Source organism: Pholcus phalangioides, unplaced genomic scaffold (assembly GCF_987345545.1).
Source record: "Pholcus phalangioides strain wild (caught in Gottingen) unplaced genomic scaffold, Ppha-v1.0 ptg000008l_1, whole genome shotgun sequence".
In the NCBI taxonomy this organism is placed as follows: Eukaryota; Metazoa; Arthropoda; class Arachnida; order Araneae; family Pholcidae; genus Pholcus; species Pholcus phalangioides.
Genome location: NW_028301601.1, coordinates 36,417,704 through 36,435,447, shown reverse-complemented (window position 1 = coordinate 36,435,447; position 17,744 = coordinate 36,417,704). Strand labels below are relative to the sequence as shown.

Below are 17,744 nucleotides of genomic sequence, written 5' to 3'. Positions count from 1 at the left end.
ACTATAGGAAATTTAAAACCATTCCACATCATCACGAGGATCCCCCCCCCCCCACAGGACGTGCCTGGGCACGACCTCCTATATAACCTTATCTAGGTGGTCGTGGCCTGGGTAGGCTCATTTGTTAAGAGAGCCCTGACTATAGCCACACCCACGTATGGAATGATCCTCAAAGACCTCCCAGAATCTATTCATCTATATTTAGGCATCATCTATTTTAGACACCATCCGTGGAATTGCCATTCATATTCACCATCAGACTGAGATGAAAAGTTGAGCTAATGAATCAGAAAAAGATTTCAAAATTGAGCCCCGATGGTTATGATTCATAAAAAATGACGATATTACACGAAGTATTTATGCAAATTATTACACAAATTTAAGCAATTGAAAATCAAGTTTTAATGCAGCTCTTGGCAAGATTTCCAGAAATGGGAAACTTCCCGGGACTCAACCACGGGGAGGTGGCTGCAAGTTCGAGTCCCAATTAATTCTGTTTTTTGTTTCTATGGAAAATCATTAAAAAGAAAATCTAGTTTGGATTTAAGTTTATTTTAATTTCAGTAAATGATTTGGTGATTGAATTAGTTGAATGCCTTCATTACTTAATATCGAGTGGGAGTTAAATATTGCAAATTTTTAAATTTTGCCTTTGATAATTACTAAGATTAATTTAATTATTTTATTCAGATGCACAATAATATAAAACAGCTTGATTAGATAATAAAGTCAGAGTTCAATTAAGTTAAAATTAAGATTGAAAATTACAAAATTTATTTGAGAAAATTGGATTAAGTTTGGACTGATTTGATGAATTGTCTTATTAGTTGGTTTTAAATTTAAAATTAACTTTAATTTCAAATTTATTTATTTTTCGTTTTGTTTTTAAATTTAATTCAAGTTATATTTAAAAGCAATGACAATATACTTACCTGTACTTACCTCAAGGGTGTACTTACCTGTACCAGACTAAAACAGGCACCGAGCGAAAGAGCCGTCGGAAGCACAGAGTAATAATACTATTTATATCTTAAGTCTATGGTCGGAAGTTCCGCTGAAAGCGGCTGGGCCTGTAACTCCTAGGCTTAGTATCTGAAACGAGATTAAGAAAGAAAAGAAAAAGAAAACAACATTAAAACAACGGTATTACAGAACAGTGGCGCACACAAAGATAATTCTTTTAATCCTTTGTCCGTTATGTGACCGTGAAGTGACAAGATCTCCGTCCAAGATGGACATTTGTCCACCTGGAAAGGAAAACTGTAGCAGTATTATAGTCAGAGGGGCCCCACGAAAATACAAGATTATTAAATACACTAGAAATCACCGCGAAATAGTCATACGGAGTCAGTAGAAATGAACTCATGAAGGTAAATTTAGATATAATTTTAGATTAATAATTTTTTTTTTCCTAATTCGAATATTGCACTTGGAGACATGGAATTTTTTTTCGTTCGCATCAGAAGGGACATGGCAACATTTTTAAAATTAAGTTTTTGAACACAGGGTGTCCGTATAAAAAGTTACTTTTTTCATTTGAATAACTATACAATCCCTTGCAACATGAATGATGTATCTGAGTTCTACACGTTATTTGGATACTTTCGCTAATCGTGAAAGTATGCCTCTAGGATCACCATTAAAATGCGGCAAGGGGAACTTATCACCCTTCATAAAAATAAAAATTGCGAAGAAGATGCAAATTCAATAGGAAAAAGTACTATATTCCCAATTTATTGAAAAAGCCCCCCCCCCCTCCCATGAGAAAAAAAAAAGCAAGAGAAATAATTACAAGTCCTTTCCTGCATTTTAGCTGCTGTTTAAAATGTCTTCCGGAATAGTGACAGAGGACTTACTTGTTTCGCATAGGCATGAATAATTTTCTCATGCAACTTGTTAGACGTAGGAGGAATTCGCTTTCGTTGCCGAGAAAAAAGAGATATTGAAAGCACAACTACAAAAAAATAAAATAATAATAATAATAATAACTTCGCGTTGAAGAATGAATAGAAGCTAACAAATGGAGAAAAGAACTGAGAAATATTTACTCCTCTGTCTTTATGTATCATTAATTCCGAAGACATGTTGAGTTTTCTTTGGCGTTTTTCTGATTACTATTCGATCGATTTCGATTCTTCATCGTGGTTGAATGAAACGAGTGTTCTTTTGAAGAAAATATGCAAAGAAAAGGTATCGCCTTTAACACGTGTGCATTTACGATTTAAGATAGGGATTATGTATCGAAACTCCGTTCAAAAAACTATATACAATCGACGCTCGTTGTAACGACCCCACGTTATAGCGACCTTTCTGTTACAACGACTGGCAGGAAAAGTCTCAAATCGTTTCATATAACGACTGTGGTATATGTTTTGCAAGTTGTAGACTCTCCCTGGTATCAGTAAAGCTGATACCAGGGCGAGTCTACAACTTGCGGCCACGTAGGGGTACTGGAAATTCACGAAACTGATACGTCGTTGAACGGCGAACTTTATTGGAGAAACTATAAACACTTAACATGTTAACGTGGGGAAACAATGCCACCATAATCCAGCTAGCCAGCCGATGTAGCTTCGGGAATGATGAAAATCTCCTAATTGCCCAGGAGAAGAGAATTAAGACGTAGGATGCTTATGGAACAGGAATGTGTGCCTAGAATGAGCTAAAAACATCTGGGTGTCCGAACATTGGCTGATTTGGACACTTGGACAAGGACATGTGACGTAAACATGACATCGATTCGTCGTTGTACGGCCTACACGACTAGTGACATCCAACGAACGCGGACGGACCTCCACCAACGGAATTTGATTATCGAGTCCGGACGTGCCCCAAGGACGCTATAATATCAATTTAGATTTCGATTCTTAGATCATAATTAATCATAATTATTTCGTTGATTTATACTCCTGTAATTGGACTTGTTATTCTGTTATACAAATTTATATAGATATATATACATATTTAATAAAATTCCGGTTGCACCTATCTTTCGGGAACGCTTTGATATCTCCTTGAGATGGGAAGCGGGGTGTGTCCGGTCCTTCAATGTTCAATGTATATGTTTTCCATCCGATATAACGACCTCCCAATATAACGTCTATTTTCCGTTGAAAGATGGGGGTCGTTATAACGAGCAGCGGCTGTATAATGCTCTGTACTTTTGAACCTCTGATGTTTATGAGGCAGTTTTTTTCCAACTTTACTGGAGAAGTGAATTGTTTCCAATAAATTATCGAGACCGTGACCGCTATACAGAGCGCCGAGCTCAAAAGAGCCCCATTGGTAAATCCCCCTTCATCATAGAGTAACACAATATTACATTAGTACAAAATTATAACATTTGAAGGAGGAAAAGAAAAAAAGAAAATAAAACATTTTGTTGCGGAAAATTGTTCCAATATATATATTATGCCAATAAAACAATAATAATAATAATAAAATAAATAAATAAATTAGTATAATATCGTGATAATTATTTTATTTATACCCACGGCAACTTGTAACTGCCCAGGTAGCACAAAGATATAGATCTATATCGTAAAATTTCAGTTTCTAATATTGATCTATATCGGGCCACGATATCGTTCTAGCTAAAAAGGGCATAGTCAGAGATAAATATTGTAGATCTATTATATCGTGAATGTGATATATGAAAATACTTCAACTTTTGGACGATAGATGGCGCCCTTTCATAAGAAATTTAAAAAAAAAAAAAATTTCCTATGGGTAGGGTTACCAACCGTCTTATATAAACTGAAGAGCCAAAAAAATTAATAAATTAAAATTGATGTATTGTGCAATATATTATTAATTATTTATTTAAAATTATTAATTTATATAATGGAACAAAATAAAAAATACGTAACACAAAAAGTTAAAATTCTGAAAATATGGTACAAAATTAACAAAACACCCAAAAATATAATAGTAATAAATAACTTTAAGTAAAATACATACATATATAGGTACACAACAAAAGCAAGAGCAGATTTTTCTAAATTAAAAATTATGTGCAATTATAAAGTGGCAATTACTATGGTGGATACGTTCTTACTCCTCCTAAATCTACAATATAAAACACACACAGTAAGGATTTAACTACAATTGATGAAATGATTTTGATGTATAAGCATATTGTGTTCCTTATATACATCTTTGTCAGGTTCACGATATAGATCTATGTATTTCAAACTATATTAAAATAGTTTATCGTTTCAAGTTGGTGTCCTTCAAGGTAAATATTATTCACATGGAATTTTTTAAATACATATTCTACTGAAAATTAAAGACTTGATCAATTAATATTATAATTAATTTGCACCATATAGGACGAGACCGTTCTATATCGTAGTTATGGCATCTGATATTCCTCGGACATTTCGATATATAACGTTATTGTCCAGATATTGTACTATGTCGTCGTGCTACTGGGGTGGTGTGCTGCGAAAATTTATAATCGGAATTAACTGAATTATTTCTGGAAGTTCAGGTTACAATATTGATAAAATGAGTAGTTGTGAACTTGACACATTTCTGTTAATTTCAATGCTGTTTGAAGGCTAAGAACTCAAAATTTCTCTTAAACAAATTCATCGCGACCTACCCTTGAGCCATATATGCTCAACCCATGCCTCGCGCTCCAAAAAAAGTTGCCTTCGTGGTTATCTGATGTTGCCAGCCATCTTAAAACCTTGCGCCTGAGTGGATTCTTGACTACTACCGTGGAGGTTGCCGTCATGGTCCCAGGTTCAAACCCAGAGGAGAATATAGATAAAATATTTTCACGAGCTCTTGGGGCGACCACCGTTGAATGGATGATGCCTTCTATTTCCAACCCAATTCATTAATGGCAGTAAATTGCAATATAGCGATATGGCCAGGTTTGGTAAAGTAGCCGCCTCAAACTTAATTTTGTAAAAGTGAACTATGTGGCACATTTACCGATCGTTTAAGTCACTCGTGGCACAATTCCAGATCACTTGAGCGACCCGCGGCACAATTCCAGATCACTTGAGCGACCCGCGGCGCATTTCCAGAACACTTAAGCGGTCCGTGGTGCATTTAGAGATCCCTTAACTGACAGGCACAGTTTTAGAGCCCTTAGTGGCTCGCAGTGTAATTCTGCATTACTAAAGTTACCCGCGGCATATTTACAGATCATTTGAGGGACGCGCAGCACTGTTCCAGAGCACGTAAGTGGCCCGCTACATACTTTTAGAGCACTCAAGGAGCTCGGACATATTTCCAGATCACTTGAAATATCCGCAAAACATTTAGATCAGTAAAGATGCCATTAAGAATATTTCATCATTTTATAAAGTGGGGTGGTTGATGCTGGAAGCATCATTCAACGTCATCAAAAGTCAGGAAATCTGAAACTCCCTATCGATGATGACGTAATACTTGAATGACCCCCTATTAGAAACAAGAAATAACCGAAGGTTGCGATCATAAACATCGACAACAGACACGTCCTATTGGTTAGCACTGAAAGAGCTCGGCTCTAATATCATATTTATAAAAAGCTTACTTTGCAATGAAACATATAAGGCACAAGGATGGTGTAACTTCGGATGCGGTCACGTGACAGCATGGTCCATTGGCTGGACCAGCTCTAGTCCGTGTTTGTCCCATTCTCGAAGTACATTTTGTAACTGTGCAGAATGGCTAACAGGAAAAGGATAACCGTGTTTTTCGGTTATCCGTGATCAGCTCCCTCAACATTAGCCCGTATATAATCGAGGTTCTACTGTATTTGATAAAAGTAATTTTTTATTAGATTTTATCGCACGGATAATATAAATATATACTGTGGACAGTCATTTTGAACAGGTAAAATATACATAAATACTTCTTTCTTTCTTTTTTTTTTTACTCCTGATGATTTGGTTTGGGGGCCGTTCAAGTATTACGTAAGCAAATGTTTAGCCGTTTTTGACCTCCCCCCCTTATCAGCAAAATTTCGTCATCAGCTCTGCCCCTCTGAATCCTAACTCATATTCTCATGAAGGGTGGTTGATGACGTAAGCATTATCCAAACCCCCCCCCCCATCGATGATGAAGTAATACTTGAACGGCCCCTAAATTGCGAATTTAGATTATATCCGTGTTCACCTTCCCAACCATTAGCCCAGATAATCAAGGTTCTACTGTACCTAAATAATCTCAGTAATAGAAGAGCAATGGATGTTTAGTTATCGCAGTGGAGCCACCTTTTAAAGACAGAGGCAAGGGGGGAGGGAATCTTCGTAAATTGATTGAATAGTGCAATATTGTACGTGTTAAATGGTACTGTCATCTTCAGCAAACATCTGAGACCATAAATGTCCTGTATTTTAATTTTTCAACTCTGGCAACACTGTGATGGTACAGCACATTTCCTCTTCCCCCCCCCCCACCAAAAAAAAAAAATAAAAACCACCGTGGTTGAATGTTCTGAAGAAATATTTATCTCTGTAAATTGAAAAATTTCAAACTGCCTAATTTTCCCATCGTTTTCAATTAAGTATTAAATGGCATGATAAAATCAATCTTCACCTCCTAATTATTTCTAAAATCAAGCGGAAAACATAAAAACCTGAAATGAAAAAACAAAAATTTAGGTTATTTTTCAATATAAATATTTTTTATAAATTTTTATTTATTTTTTTAATTGTTATCATTGAGTCAGTTTCAGTTTTTTGCTGGTGCTGCGAATACAGTATTCTTTCATCATTTCCTCAACAACAACAAAAAAAGAAGTGAAATTTGGATTAAATAAACAAAGGAACTCGTTTCCTAATGAAAATGATATTTTGCGATATTTACTCCGGAGGATTTTTTTTTTTAACGAAAAAACACTATATTTACCTCTTAACTGAAACTAATTGGGAATTATTGTATGATTCCTAATTAAAAGAGAAAAAAATTGTTTTCCGGAGAAATTACATTAGATCTTAATTGGAAACAATTTTAGGAATTCAATAATGCTAATGAAATTCCAACGGTTTCAAAAACAAAAAAAGTTATTAAGAGAATAAAATAAAAATTAGACTTTGTTTTTTATCATTTCAATATGATGGTCTCTTATAATGATTTGAAGCATGACTGTATACTGGATATTAGAATTTCTCGTTATATACAAGAAAAATATGAATTCTTGCTTTTAGCAATAATACATATTTCCAATGCAATCTCAAAAATATTAAATGCGGAGAAATGAACAGAAATGCTTGAAAAAACGAGTAAAAACCCTTATACACATTTCTATGAGTGCGCACACCTATCACTTATATGAGTGTGTACACCTACACTCGGTAGTAAATTGCCCATGGCAAAAATCGGAGTTGTGCTCGATTTGAAAGAAAGTGTGTACGCCTATCATACATTTCTACATGTATGTACACCTACCAACAGTTTCTATGGAAGCCTTCTACGCATTTCTGTGAGTGTACACATCTACCACCCACCAATTTTCAGTGGTATGACAACCTCCTACTCATACTCGTTATGAGTGTGCACGCCTAGAACCTATTTTCAGTTGTACGAAGGTCTACGCATTTTTATGAATGCTCACTCCTACTCCTCATTTTTAGTGCTTTCAAAGCTAGCTACGCATTTGTCTATTAGTGCTCACACCTACCAACTATTTTTGGTAATACAGGAACCCCCTACGCGAAAACTCCCTTGTTTTTGTTCGAAGCCTAACACCCATTTCGAATTTTAAGGAAGCCTCCTGTGGATTTCTGTGATTTCTTCTTGTAATACGGAAGCTTCAAAGCATTTCTTTCTACGAGTGTGAACAGTTAACAATTTTGGTTGTATGAGAGCCATCTACGCATTTCTACGAGTGCGCATACGTACCACTCATTTTTAATGGTACGAGAGCTTTCTTCAACTCTATGAGTCTGCATACACATTTCTAGTGGTACGAGAGGCTCATACGTTGAAGAGCAATAAGTCAGCCTTATCATATTTCCAGGCGATACTGGTATGAAACGAAGTATGAAAGGTTGAAAACCATTCCTCTACATCAGGCATCTTCAACCCGTTGTTCGCGAGCACTATGGTGCTCTCTGAAACATCCAGAGTGCTCGGTGCTAGTGAGCACTTGATCAACGTTCCAATTAAATACCTTGTACAAATTGCATTCAAGTATTGAAATTATCCTGATTTCATGCATTTGTACGCCAAACATGCCGTAAGGATGCTTGCATTTTGATGGTGGATATAGGCAGTGCTCGCGACTAGAAAAAGGTTGAAGACTTCCACTCTTCATCATAGGTTTCCAACTGGTGTTAAAAGAAAGATTATCAAAGGTTCTACGATATCAAAAGCTGTAAAATGTTTTTATATTGTTGCAAAAAAAATGCATGAGACACACTGATGTTTATTTCGGTTACATAGAGCCGTCTCAAAACCATCAACTGTTCCATGGAACCATTTCTTACCATCAAGGGTTCTACGTGAACTGATACGCGTTTGAAACCTCTGCTCTACATTGGCAATTCCTGACAGCGAATCTTCGCTGTATTTGACTATATTTGTTGATTGCGTGCGTGGAAAAATATTGACTTGATGATTTTTTTTCGAATTGTTTGCATACATGATTACGCACGTAGACGTTACCTAATCGAATTTCACTTTCGATGGTTCAGTTCACATGCGTAAATACCGATCGCAAACAGCTGCTTCAATGGATCATTCATTGCGAAATTGCCTGAATGGAAATAAAATGTCGTGAACTTTTCCTCAACGACGGCAATTTAAAGATTTTTTTTTTTTAAAGTCTTTATGCTAAAGAAGAAAACAAGACTAATTAATATGGAAATTAATTGAAAATATTTAATTGAGATACAACGAGGATATTTTTTGTGTGTGTTTTCTCAAAGAATAGTTATTTGGCGATTTAAATATTTAAAAAAATTCAAATTACTTTTTTCTTGCTTATTTTTTAGGTATAATACATTAGATGACGAGAATAAATTAGTTTCATTATTGGTTTTTTTTACATGCTAATGAATGTAATGCTAATGCTATTAGAATGGGTTTTTTTGTTTCATTTTGTGTTTACTATTCAAAATTTTATTTTGAACGATATGTTTTGTCTGGGAAATAGTATATTATTTAGTATTCAAACTTGAAAACTTTCAGATAATTTTCCTCATCTTATTCATGTGAAAAGGTGTTGATTAATTTGCGAATGAATTATTTATATTTTATTTGGTTTGGCTCGCGTCTTATAGGATACTGAGTCAGTGCTGTGGAAAAAAAAATTAATTTTGTTTTAATAAAAGAAAAAAAATTTAAGTGATTTTTTTTTTTGTACTTTATGTGTACTTATGTACTTTTTATGATCATGTTGTCTGGGTGGCACCGCCCCCTTCTTCTCGTTCTACTGTTTCTAATTTTTTTGAGTGGGAGCCCTGCTTTCCGTATAATTGGAAAACACACTATAATCTGACACGAATGTCTGTGAAATTCTGTAAAATTCGATTCATACAACAGTGTTATTCTGAATTTTTGCCAATTTTTCCGATTTTATATAATACCCTTCCTAAACGATATAAATGGTCTCATATCACTGCATTCTCGACCTTGTTAATATTACCTAACGGCGAATTCATCGAAAAGTAATCTTTTTAAAACGTTAGTAATAGTAATAATAATAGCAAAAGATAAGAAAATATCACATTGGAAAAAAGAATTTCTATCTAAAAATAAACTTTTCTTTTAAATCTGAAAAAAAATCATCGCAGAAAATAAACTTCCGAAACTTAAGCTTTCAAAAATTTAGCTTTAGGGTAAAATCAGATAAAATACTTTTTAGTCGAGGGATCGCTTTTTTTTAACCTCAAGGCATTCAATGTATTGACTAGTGTTCCTCCCCTAATTTGGATAACGAGCACCGGCTCAAAGAAAGAGAGAGAGAGAGAGAGATTGATAGGCACAAAAGGGAGCTTTATTCTCTACCGTTTTGCACATGGAATTGATCGTCTTTGTGATCGTGATACATATTATATTTCAGGAACAAGATGGTCCATCGAACGTGTTCAAGAAGCTCTCTTCCCTAGAGGACGAGGAAAGTGAACAAGAAGATGCAGATCACGCTCCACCGCCGGCTTCCGCGCTTCATCGTAGGAGGGCACTCGTACCACCAAAGGTATTCTACAGATATTATTCTTACGTATAAATATTTTTCTGGAATATTCCTTGATGATCGATACCTGTATGTCTGTCTGAGTGACTTTCTTTCGTTCATTAGTGTATATGTTATGGTCAAAGCCCGATATAGGCCAGTTCACGAATTGGGCAATTTCGTCGTAAATTGGCCTGGCCAATGTCCGAATTCGTGGCTTTGGGCAGCCAGTTCGTGAAATGGCTGGAGATTTCTGGCCAAATTCTAATAAAAAAATTATGATTCGTGGTCATCCCCAAGGTGGCGTATTTTTCGTGATAATTATGCCCGTTATAGTTGCAGCTACCCACCACATCGCAGTCACGATGCGGTGTGTAATATATATTTTTTTAATCTGGCAGAAACAAATCTTTTTTCCCTCAAATTTCTCTCGCCGCATGGAGCTAATCTAATACAGCTACTATACTGTATATAGCCATGTATTACACGTTGGTGACGAAAAACAAAATGGATTTAGTGCCTATACCGTACCGTAACGCATTAGCACATTGAACTTTGGCCAGGGATCTCAAGCCACTTCACGAATCATCCAGCCAAAGCCCGAATCATTTCTGCAAATCAGACTTGGGCCAAAACTCTTTACCGTCACATGCGGTATACACGGTATGTCTCTGATCCGATCCACGCGTCAATTAAAATTCTTATAGACTACGCGAATTCGTGGTAATTATGGACACGCTAGCTATGGCAACCCTAACGATCGAAGGAATCGGAATATCGATGTCTCAAATAATATAATTACTTGCTTCCCAACATTTTTTAATCTTTTATATCATATATTATCATGCTTCCATCGAAAATTATCACGTTTTAATATCAATTTTTTTTTAATTGTATCGTGGACTACTAATCAGAGGAGTTTAGGGGTTGTCCCCTAACTGCGAACGTGGCAAGACGGTGGTACAAACCCCCCGTATGTTATCAAGTATCACTATGACGATTGCCTTTCTACTGAGTTCATTCATTCAAATCATATCACAGTCACGATGCAGTGATAATTTTTTCTCAAAATTTGACAGAAAAAGTCATACGTCTACATTACTATATAAATAGTTTTCTCTAGAATTTCTCTTTTTTTCCTCCCATGACGTGAAGCTAATTCGATACACAGTTTCTATATGTATTAGCCAAATATCTCACGTTGGCGGTGAAAAATGTATATCCCGCATACCGGACCGTCTTACATATCGGCACATCGAACATTGGCCATGAGACAACCATAATCTTTTATGGGCAGTATATTTAAATTTTACCATAATTATTGGTTTTTATTGCTCTTATTGTGGGTTGCTGTATGTTTAATATAGTTTAGATAGGTAATCGACATCCATATTTTTTATGGGCATGTTTTTTCCAGCCAACTCGTTGGGCATGTTGTCTGTTGTGGCCGTTGTATTTATATCTTCTGCTACTTCGCAAACTGGAAGACCAAAGCCCGAATCATTTCTTCAAATTGGACATGGTCTAAATCTCTCGGCCATATCGTGAATTGAACGCACTTCGGGCTTTGGCAGTAATATATGCACGAGCTCGCCACAGAGAGCAACAGCGGTACAAATATTCAATCATTACGCTCCATTCACAGTTCGAAAAATAGATGGCAGATGGCAGCAAACTTCACGTTCGATTCATAACACACGTACGCACACACTCCAACGTGTAGCAACTCGTTCGAAGTTCCGCAGAGAAATATGGACGAAGTTCACGTGCAATTCAGTAGTAGTCAAAAGTGAGACATCCATCAATCACAGAGCATATGCAGCTGAACAGGAATGGACGAAACACTCCCCGAATTCATTCTCAGATAATTAAGTGCTTGTAGACGACATTTTTTCCCCTCAACAGATTCTTCAAAACTTCGATGTATGCGGTAGTCGTTTACGATGAGGATCCACTAGAACGAGGATCACGTTTCAAGAAAACTTTCTCTCATACTTAATTATGCATACCAGATGAATAATGTTGCAGGTGATGATTTTAAATTCCGAAAACACCAAGGATAAACTTTCAGGACATTCCTACCGGGTCAAGTGGTTTTTTTTTTTTTCAAATTATAGAGAATTATCGCACCATGTCTAGCAAGATGTATGTTTGAAGGTCAATGGGTGGAGTGGCTATTTTGTGGAAGGAAAGTAATGGGTTTCAAAATTATATTGCCCTCCGTTAGAAAGATTTAGAGTGTCATTTAGAATTTGAAAAAAAGTTACTTAATTGTGAGAAAGTTCAGATAAGGAGTGCACACCCTCCGGCCCGTAGGCAAACGGAGGATGCTCAGCAGCCCCACGAAAGATGTTCTGGAACAGACGTGTCAGTGCATAATGAAATATATACATGACTATATGTCAGAGGTCAGGGGTACGGAACATCAGTAATTATCACCATAAAAGTCCCATTATATTCTAAAAATGTAAATAAAAAGTCGTCATTTAGTGCTGAAAAATTGCCAATGCTCAACGTGAAGAGCTACTGTGAATCATAGTGCATCAAAATGTAATTCACGAAATAAGCGTTTAGTTTGAAAGATATGTGAGATGAATGACAAAATATGACAATAATTGACTGCGATTATTATCATAATTTAATTTATATGTTACGAAAGTAATCGTAATCATTGGTATTTTAGTAAATAGTAAAAATTCAAGTAAGTTTTGTCGAAAATTCGGAAAAGAACGAGACATATTTTAAGGGCATTCGGTACAGCCAAAATTACCGTAAAATACATCTCACGTGGTCACTTTATGCATACCAATATCTAGCCAATACCTCATAGGTAGCTCAGTAGTATAACGTATATACTGTATATATTATCTGAGAAGAACAGACAACACTGCTTATTAGATAATGTATTATTCGGGTATTGTTATCGCTTTTACAAAAACCGGAACGGACCAATAGGAAATAATTCGTGTACAGTTATCAGGACTTTGGATAGCATTATCAACTTTTTCCGTCAGATTTTTTTTTTCTTTTTGCACATTCAAGTTAAGGCTTATAACCAAACTTATTTTTTCCCCTATAAATATTGTTACTGTGAGACTATGTAGGAGGCTAGAAGGTGTTTTCTCCCACTACTCGTACTTAATGTCATAATCAGTCCGTAGTATTCGCTGTGATCCACGTATGCATGGAGCTTTTTTTTTCAGTGACCTTCCTGTAGTGAATGCAAATGTATGTAAAAAAAAAACCCCCTTTCCTTCAATTCTTGGTCAGCTATCACCATTTGACCAGATTTAAATTTCCTTTCTCGAAAGATTTTCTCAAGGGATCTATGAAACGTATCGTACAATAAAAAAAAAATTATCGCAATTCATAATATACATTAGATAGTTCTATTTCAGCTCCTCACAATGGCTGAATAAATAAACGTAGGTTCTAGCTCAAAGGAGGAAAACTGGAGGCCCTGAATATGAAAAAAAGAAGCATTTTACGACAAGTTCTGTAAGAAACGAAAAACAATTGTCCCTGAATTTGAAGGTGACCACACACCCAATTTGGTCGAACGAGTATTGTGGTCATCGTACTTGCAAACGGGATTTTTTCGAGTATAGTTATCATCTGGTTATTGTTATCAGAAACCTCGAGTCACGATGTGATCACGTTAAGTGGCGTGCACTATATTTTGCATGTGACCCACGCGCAGTAGCAATATCGCATGTCGCCACACGGACCGAAAATATTGTGAAACCCCACCACCCCCCCCCCCGCTCTGATTTAACCCATTTGTGCCTACAGGTATTTTTTCCCCCCGAAAAATATTTGCAACATACACGTTTTGTTGTTAAGCTGTTCTCAAATAAGTACAGTTGGCACACAAATGGGTTAAGATACTTTCGAAAATTCTCGATAGTCCTGACTCGAGGCTTGACACTATTTCGATTCGCTCTCACAGTAAAAAGGTTTTTATTCATTCTTACTGGAAGTAGGTACTTTTTCGGTATTCGTATAAGGGGATGTTGTCATCTTTATATCTACCTCTGAAAATTCCCAAAAGTGTTCGCCACAGCTTTAAACACAGTCCCACCTTTACTTACACTTCGCATTTTATATTCATAAAACAGGTACGGGGGAAAAAAATTATTTTTTTTTTCTTTTACAGATTTGCATTTTTCTCATCTTTGACAGGAAACGCGTGAAGAATATTTCCAAATTTTCGAAAGCATATATCATGCTACTTAAAAAAAAAAAGAATATATTTCTGTATGCTGCTCGAGAACTTTGAACACGGAGTGCATACGAGCGAAGACTGCTGTTAGGCTTCGGGAAACTAGGACGTGGATCGTGAATGCAGGCGTGTTTAGATACATGCTGTATACTTAAAAAGGCTATCGATACCTCAAAGGCTGTATCAGCTGCAATCGTATCAGCAAAAATGACGATAAATTTCACCTAAGGGAAAAATGAATCGAAAAATAGTCTATTTTTTATCTTTCTTGAAATAGTTTTCCCCGAACGCCATTGAACGCGTATGTCAGCAACTTCAAAACATTATCCGTTATGAGTTTTTTTCCCCCATACAGGAGGCGGGGGGAGGGGGGTGGAAAGAGAAGTTATACACGCGCACTTCAGTAGTGAAATATTACTCTGAAATCGTAACTTTTCGTTTTCATACAAAAATTGAAGTTTACCTGAGAAGTGACCTTGAGTTTTGAAATCTATGTAGGCGTTCGACGTGTCCAACATCCTGTAACGCAAGGGTGCTCAAACTTTTGGATAATGCGGGCCACTTTATTGGTTTCGAAACGAATCGCGAGCCACTTGTGTTATCTAGAAATGTTCCGCGGGCAACTTCAGTTATCTGCAAAAAGGGACCGCGGACAACTTGAGTTACCTGTAAAAAGGAACCGCGGGCAACTTCAGTTATCTGCAAAAAGGACCGCGAGCCACTCAGGTGATCTGATAATACGCCGCGAGTCACTTGAGTTACCTGGAAATATGTCGCGAGTCACTCACATGATATGATAATGACTCGAGCCACTTGAGTTATGTGGAAATGTGCCTCGAGCCACTTGAGTTATGTGGAAATGTGCCTCGAGCCACTTGAGTTATGTGGAAATGTGCCTCGAGCCACTTGAGTTATGTGGAAATGTGCCTCGAGCCACTACGTGATCTGGAAATGTGCTGCGGGAAATTTAAATGATTTGGAAATGTACCAAAAAAAGAACCACTTAAGCGATCTATAAAATTTTCGTGGTCCACTTAAGTGAAGTGCAAATGTGTCGCGGGCGTCTTAAGTGATCTGTAAGTACGCTACGAGACACTCAAGTGATTTAGAAGCGTACTACTACTACTACTACTACTACTAAACCACACATGCACGTCGTCCATATTCCTCTGCGGAACCTCTAATGAATTGGCACATGTTGCAACGTGCGTGTACGTGTAGTGAAACCTGACACGTGAAGTTTCTTTCTGTGTAATGCTTGTTATGTGTAGTGCTGCCATCTGCCACCAGTTTTCCTAACTATGAGTGAAGTGTAATGATTGAATAATTTATCGTTGTAGGCCTGTTGTCTCTGTGGCGAGACTTTTTAATGGGGAGATCGGCTCGCATTTGCGCCTCGAAGTTAGGGAAGCGTGCTACTGGCCACTTGAGTAAACTGGAGGTGTACCGCGGGTCACTTAGGTGATTTAAAAATGTGCTTGACCTCGCTTAAGTGATCTGGATGTGCACTTAAGGAGTTTCTCCGATAACCATAACCTTTGGAAGCTGGGATTCCCAAACCTTTCACATTCCGGCACTATTGAAAATTTAGCACAGCACACCTGCACGATTTGGAAAAACTTCCAGCCAACCTCGAAGTGTCGTGGCACGCTGTTCGAAAATCGCAGCCATAATTCTGGTCTCAATAAAATTTCCTCGCAGAACCCTCGTATAGATAAAATTACCCCCTTCTCCCCAGAGTAAGGGTGCTCAACCTTCACGAGAGTGCGGACCACATTATTCGTTCGAAAACATATCGCAGGGCAATTAAGTGATCTGTTAAGCCCCGTTCACATGGTTAAATAGAAAAGCTGGTTTAAAACCCGCTTCAATAATTTTCACCAATGACTGCTCTCCATTTCCTTCCTTACGAAGGAAAAAAGTCATCAAGCGGGTGCTAGCACTTCCAATGCTACCGCAATATTTGCACATGTGAACGGGGCTTTAATGTGCCGTGGGCCACTTGAGTGATCTTAAACTGCGTCGTGGGCCACTTAATTCGTGTTGAAGTACGCCTTGGGCCACTTAATTCGTGTTGAAGTACACCTTGGGCCAACTCAGTGCTCTGGAACTGTGTCGGGGGTCACTTAATTCATGTGGAAATGTACCATAGCCCTCTCGAATGATCCAGAACGGTGCCGCAGGTAACTTGAATTATCTGGAACTGTTATGCAGGTAACTTGAGTGATGTGGAATTTCACTAAGCACATCTTGATTGCTCTGGAAATCATGCCGAGGGTCAATTAAACACCGAGGGTGATCTGTGAAAATTCCGCTTAGTTATTTTTTAAAAATCAGGTTTACTATCGTGGGCCACATCACAAAACTCTGAGGGCCACAGGTTGAACACGTATGCCCTAGAGAATCAGTAAATGTTCTATAGCGGAGAGCAGCGGTTCTCAACCTTTTTTGACTCGCGGAGCCCTTTTAAGTAAAAAAATTCCATGGCGGAGCCCCGTAGGCAAATTTTTTAATTATTCATCAAAGTTACTGATTTATTTTTACTATTTAAAAATATTTATAATTATTATTTTTTTTAATTTTACTGCTTTTTTTATTTTCCTCGAGTGACCGCGGAGCCCCTAGAGAGTGTACAAGGAGCCCAAGGGCTCCGCGGAGCACCGGTCGAGAACCGCTGGCGTAGAGGAATAGGCCAGTTTTTGGGTAGCAGGGGCAGGCCAGTAACAACGATTTTTGTGGGGGGGGGGGGGTGAGACATGATTTGGGTGCCCCCTCTCCGATTTATAACATTTTTTTTGCCTTAAATTTGCCACCCGGCACAGTTGCTCCCTTTGCCCCCTCTAGTTCTGGCCCTGGTGAACCCTATTCTCTCCCTTCCCCCCTTTTTCAATGTGCAAAATATTTCTGTCTAGGGATTTTGAAAGTTTTGCAATTACAACAAATAGGAGAAATTTTGTATTTTTTATAATTCCGAGATGAAATTTTTAAAATATTGTTAGTAGTTAGTGATGCGTCGATCCCAGCTGCACGAATGTAAAATATGTGTATATTACGAGAATTTTTAATCACACTTCTTTTACACGTGATACACCTTTGTTATTGAGATTTTAGTTGAAGCCTTGAAAATTAGTTTTGAGGGTATGTATGGCTACTTATACACAAATATGCATATATGAATATATAAGTTGAAAAATAAAGAGACAACTTATCTAAAATAATATTTATACAGATTTAATTAAAACTTTTCGTTTTATTTATCAATTTCTCCCGTTTTTAAGCATGAAAGTATCGTTATTGACAGTAAGTTATTGATGATTTAATCTCAATAATAAACAGGAATTTTTCAATTCTGCAAGAAATTTTGAAGTATTTCTTCGCGATTTGAAAATGAAAACTTCTGAA

At 37.0% G+C, this 17,744-nt stretch overlaps 1 protein-coding gene across 1 annotated transcript in view; it reads left to right on the top strand.

The window, feature by feature from the left end:
- Window positions 1–17,744, top strand: part of LOC149084226 (uncharacterized) — a 385,762-nt gene that overhangs the window by 311,947 nt on the left and 56,071 nt on the right. Inside the window, exon 7 of the mRNA XM_089234569.1 lies at window positions 10,010–10,144. Coding sequence (XP_089090695.1) covers window positions 10,010–10,144 — 135 coding nt within the window. The remainder of the gene's footprint in view (window positions 1–10,009; window positions 10,145–17,744) is intronic.